Genomic DNA, 5,409 nt, shown 5'->3' on the forward strand with positions numbered 1-5,409 from the left:
GATCAATAAGATCTATGGATCAGTGGGAATGTCTCTTATGATTGATGGACTGAGATGTTGAAACCTGGTCATAGTAGCATAACATAACGGTAGGCATTCAACGCGCGCTGGATAAATTTGATTTGATTTACAGAATTTTATGTTAGGCTGTTATATCGAAATAATGTATATTCTCAAAAGATGGTGAAGATGTTTCTTTGTAAAAACCTTTAGCTACATAATTAATTTTCTTGCTATATATTAAACCTAGCCATTTAAAAAACTAGCTCAACGCGATTTAAAGTATGCAATCTCGACGCATAACGCCACATTTAAAATTACCAAAAATCCAGTTGGCTCTGAACATTTTTTGAAAATGGCTGTAAAATTGTGTGCGCTGTTTGTAATCATTTTATTTGCCGATGTTAACTGTAAAGTTCAGAAACGGGCGCTGACAGAGTCCATGGGGCAGGAGGTTATAGAGATGGCTTCACCGGATAAAGGTAGGACAGTATCTGGACTACACAATCATTGAAACTTTTTAATCGGGACTTAACGCGACTTATTTAAGTAGTAATGCTACTACGAGTACATACTTTTTCTCGACGTTTCGGCCGTGTTAAGTCCCGATTAAAAAGTTTCATTATAATGCAACGCGAAAGTTTAAAATGTTAAACAATCATTGTTCTTCAAAGGTTTTTGGACCAAAAACCTTTGAAGAACAATGATTGTGAAAGAACCAGGGGAAAATGTAGTCAAGATCTTCTAAAGTATAACTAAAAGAAAAATACTTTTTCTCGTTACGATTTGATTTTTTTTTTCCATCACTTCATAGAAATGGACATCAAATAAGAAAGTTGTTTTGTGACTCTTCATAGTAAGAGAGCAATATTTTAGCCCACTTAAATGAGTTACAACTTATTACTTCGATAATGAATGACATAATTCTACGACAGGTGATTTCGGCTAATTGCTTTCCACTAGGTGACACGTCTATTCGTTTGCCCCTTTGTTCAAAAATTCCGTGTATCACAGAATTACCAGCTGATCTAGAGGAGGAGCCGTCTGCCGAGAGCTTCGAAGCCAAATCAACGTCCACCACGATCGGCGCCGCCACGAAGAATGTACCAGCAAAGGTAGGTATGATTATAATAGATGACTCTACCAAACAAGCCTTAGCTTCATACCTTGGAGTTAGAATTTTGATGACTAAGCAGCTCTTTGGTCTTTGTTTTTCCATTGAAGACCTCTGAACAACTTCGATTCATCGAAGTCAATCATTATAGGGTGATCCTGATGTAACAGACTACTGGCTTATTCTCTCTCAATAAACGTGCTGTACTTCAACTTGAATTGTTTAGACTCTCGAATTTTGGAATAATAAGTTGTTTTCTCCAGAGCATCACCTCTCGACGTATGAATGCTGCTAAGGACGAGGAGTCGCGAATTGAGAAGGAGCTCGCTGAGCTTTACAAAGATCCTGGTGAGCGTTCTATAGAGAAACTGACATTTATTTCACAATAGCTCCCTGGTTTTAGCCATTCATTTTTATTCCAGACTATAAAGACAGCGGGGAAGTCAACAAAACGGATGGAAGGAAGTCGGCGTCTAATGTAAAACCTGCACAAAGGTAAGCCAATTTTATAATTTATAAGGCCTCGTTTGATCTGAGTTTGGTAACATCAAAATATAATTTGAAAAAATGGCTGTCCTAATAATTTGTTGAAATAAAAAAAATACGCTCCCTATTCATTTATCTTTAGGAAAGTACGTACATATTATACGTCTTCGGTCCCCAGATTTTCAACCCCTTCATGCCTTACGTCGAGGAACTGTTAGGCTATCACGATATAAACCGAAACTGAAATCTGGCAATTTTTCTAGTTTAGAGTCCAAGCTTCTATTCGCTAAATTTTGTGAGTTGTGACTTGTTGAAGAAGCTGTTAAATCTCAGACGCTGTAAGTACTAGATTCAAATGTACTTATTTTATTTTTGTCAGTCATAACTGCTTTATTCCTCTCAGCTCTAAAGCAGTAAACTCCTACCCACCTAATGGCATCAACTCCACAAAATATGAATAGAAGCTTGGCATCTGTACCACCTTTTCAAGATTTTTATGGCTGGTTTACATTCCAATCTAGTGTGATCAATCCAGCGCTTTTTGGAAACTTGCATTCCAATTTCCAGAGCATTCAAGTGCCCGTTTACTTTATTCCGACAGTAATCCAGTGCTGGGTATGATCACTGGATTTGAAGAATGCAAACCTGTTATAGGGATTATATTTGATGACTCCTGTAATTTTTTAGAACGGAGCTGAAGTTGCACCCGGAAGTGTATAGTGAGCCGGAAATGGCGAGGTTCCGCACTCAGACCGACAGGATCGTATGCACGACGGATCGGAGAACTACGAAGGTACCTGACAAGGATTAAATGTTATCTATACTAATTTGGTGGCATTAGATCAATTTGTTTTGGTTTTTTGTTGTGGAGTTATTCTTGCTAGTATTATAAACACGAAGTGTGTAAGTCTGTCTTCCAGGCGCGGTCGCAGCCTGAAATTTTGGGGGGGGGGGGGGGTCACTCACTAGTCACTTCACTAACATTTTCTTTTTATCTGCGCCCTAAGCCCTTGGACGGTTCTGGGTTGACAGCTGTCTAAGGTCGGACGCGGAAAGATTTTGAGATTTTTCAATCTGACCTTAGATTTTGGTCATGTCCCCTGTGACCCCCCCCCCCCCCCCCCCCCCCCCTTCGGACCGCGCCTGCTGTCTTCACGCCCCCTTAATCGGTTTTATGTTTCTTTTGAGATACTTTCGAGACCGGCAAAACAATGTTCTAAGGAGTTACAGAAATTAGACTGAAAATAATATTAAAAATGCGAAAGTGTGTCGATCTGTCTGTTACCTCTTCACGTCCAAATCGCTGATCCGATATTGCTGAGATTTGGTATTCAAATTCAAAAATTCAAATTCAAATTCTTTATTAAGCATACAATAATATACAATAGTATAAAAGCTAGGTAGCGTACATAACGTCGTCTAATCCCATGCTAAGTAAAAACTTGTGTTATGGCAATCAGACAACGGATGCACGCCGAACAATTTTATCCTAATATACGAGTATATTATTATATTTACACATTCACACACACAATCACACTACACTTTATCACGTAAAGTCTCTTTCGGCGACGTAATGCGCGCTTCGTTCGGGAGCCTCCCCCGGAGGTATGGAGATATTTTGAGGCCCAGGAGTCCCCGCGCGATAAAAGAAGTTTGGCGCAACGAAGTGGCTGTCGTCATCTAGTGGCTTATTAAATTATTTCGTTTCCTGATGAATTTATTGTATTTCAGACTCTCGGGAAAGTGGAACCGAAGCAGAGGATCATGAATATAAATACGCCGGATAAAAAAAAGAAAGCCTCATCTGCTACCACAGCCACGATTTCTCTATCTCTCCTACCCGTTATGGTTCTCTTGTAAACCAATGTCTTCAGTTTCTTGTTTGACACGTATTTAAAATTCTTTTGTGTTATTAAATGTTTGATTTTTCTTATGAGTATCACTTGATTCTTACTTAACTTTTAGCCTCTTTGTTTGTCTGTCTTGTTACCTCTTTACGCTTAATCTCTTATTTTTTTTTATGAAATAAGGGGGCAAACGAGCAAACGGGTCACCTGATGGAAAGCAACTTCCGTCGCCCATGGACACTCGCAGCATCAGAAGAGCTGCAAGTGCGTTGCCGGCCTTTTAAGAGGGAATAGGGTAATAGGGGAGGGTAGGGAAGGGGATAGGGGACGGTAGGGAAAAGAATAGGGTAGGGGATTGGGCCTCCGGTAAACTCACTCACTCGGCGAAACACAGCGCAAACGCTGTTTCACGCCGGTTTTCTGTGAGAACGTGGTATTTCTCCGGTCGAGCTGGCCCATTCGTGCCGAAACATGGCTCTCCCACGTATAAATTAATAAACATCAAAATAATATTCTTAATTTTGATGTTTATAGAGATAGAGAAAGAATATAATGTTTTCTCAGAACAATGTAAAGTTCCCGCGTTATATAGGTACGAGTTTTTGCTGTAGTATATAAACCTACAGCAAAAGTGTATTTTTCCATTACAATTTCCTCCTCTATTTGGATATTTCTAGCTACGACCACGACGAGCTGGACAAGTTTACGACATCCATAATCGAGATTGACTGCGACCAGCTCAACATCACTGTAAGCATTTGATATCATTTTATACTACGGTAGTAATTATATACTACCATTGTGATTGAGAGATCTACACTTTACACGTCTTGCTCTCATTCAATTCTCAGACTCATTTTTAGGGTTCCGTACCCAAAGGGTAAAAACGGGACACTATTACTAAGACTTTGTCTGACTGTCTGTCTGTCTGTCTCTCTGTGTGTCTGTCTCTCAGTCTGTCTGTCTCTCTGTCTGTCTGTCTCTATGTCTGTCTGTCTCTCTGTCTGTCTGTCTGTCTCTCTGTCTGTCTGTATGTCTCTCTGTCTGTCTATCTGCCTCTCTGCTGTCTCTCTGTCTGTTTGTCTGCCTCTCTGTCTGTCTGTCTCTCTCTGTCTGTATGTCTGTCTGTCTGTACCGATTTTTAATCCATTTAAAATAAATGAAAAAGAGTGTTGTATTTTTTCGACTCTTTCAGTGTAATGTGTACACTCTTGTGTTTTCAGACACCGCTGCCGCTGCCGCTGCCGCTGCCGCTGCCGCTGCCGCTGCCGCTGCCGCTGCCGGTGTCTGAAGGTGCTTGTGTTCTCTGCAACCTCATGTTTCTCTGGACAACTACTCTCCTAATAAATTGACCATTATTTATTATTGTATTATTATAATTTTTGTGTTTCCCTGTGGTCCGACGCTGTAAAATTAATATAATACACAATCTAACCCATGTAAATCAAGAAAAATAAATTTTATTAATAAGTAATATATATTATGTCTAATTATCTAGATTCTAGAATAGTGACGCCTATTGGGGGTGCTTATTGGGGGGCAAACTCATACACCATTATTTATTTACTACTAGTAGGTACCTAATGCTTTTACGTTATTTATCATTTTAACACGCTTTTTATAGATAAGACATATGGTATGTTTACCTCCTACAGCAATTATAACTCGAATGACTCAACTGATTGTGTGATTAATGATTATGGAGATAACAAAAACGATCAGCTGGTGACTAAGCACCTTTTTAATATATCACAACTTTTTTTTAATACAAAAAAAGGCCTTTGGGGCCAAAGGCCAAAGGTATAACAAAACTACTTGGCAAGGGCTATTATTTGGTGCTCTAAACATTTACCAGTTGCCTGCTCGTACTTGACCAAACCAGAGAACCTCTCATAAAATGGCACCCAGATGGAACAACCTGTAATAAGTACTCCCAAATATGGAAATCTTTTATAAGAA

The 5,409-nt window shown here is 39.4% G+C and overlaps 1 protein-coding gene across 1 annotated transcript; it reads left to right on the forward strand.

Moving 5' to 3' along the window:
- The first annotated feature begins 281 nt into the window (after nucleotides 1–281).
- LOC121736580 lies at nucleotides 282–3,532 on the forward strand. The gene is made up of 6 exons (XM_042127875.1): nucleotides 282–482; nucleotides 1,015–1,115; nucleotides 1,378–1,462; nucleotides 1,537–1,609; nucleotides 2,288–2,393; nucleotides 3,335–3,532. Exons 1-6 carry the CDS (start codon nucleotides 356–358, stop codon nucleotides 3,461–3,463), a joined length of 621 nt encoding a protein of 206 aa, XP_041983809.1. The 5' UTR covers nucleotides 282–355; the 3' UTR covers nucleotides 3,464–3,532.
- Nucleotides 3,533–5,409: the final 1,877 nt, after the last annotated feature.

Source organism: Aricia agestis, chromosome 19, assembly GCF_905147365.1.
Source record: "Aricia agestis chromosome 19, ilAriAges1.1, whole genome shotgun sequence".
NCBI lineage: Eukaryota > Metazoa > Arthropoda > Insecta > Lepidoptera > Lycaenidae > Aricia > Aricia agestis.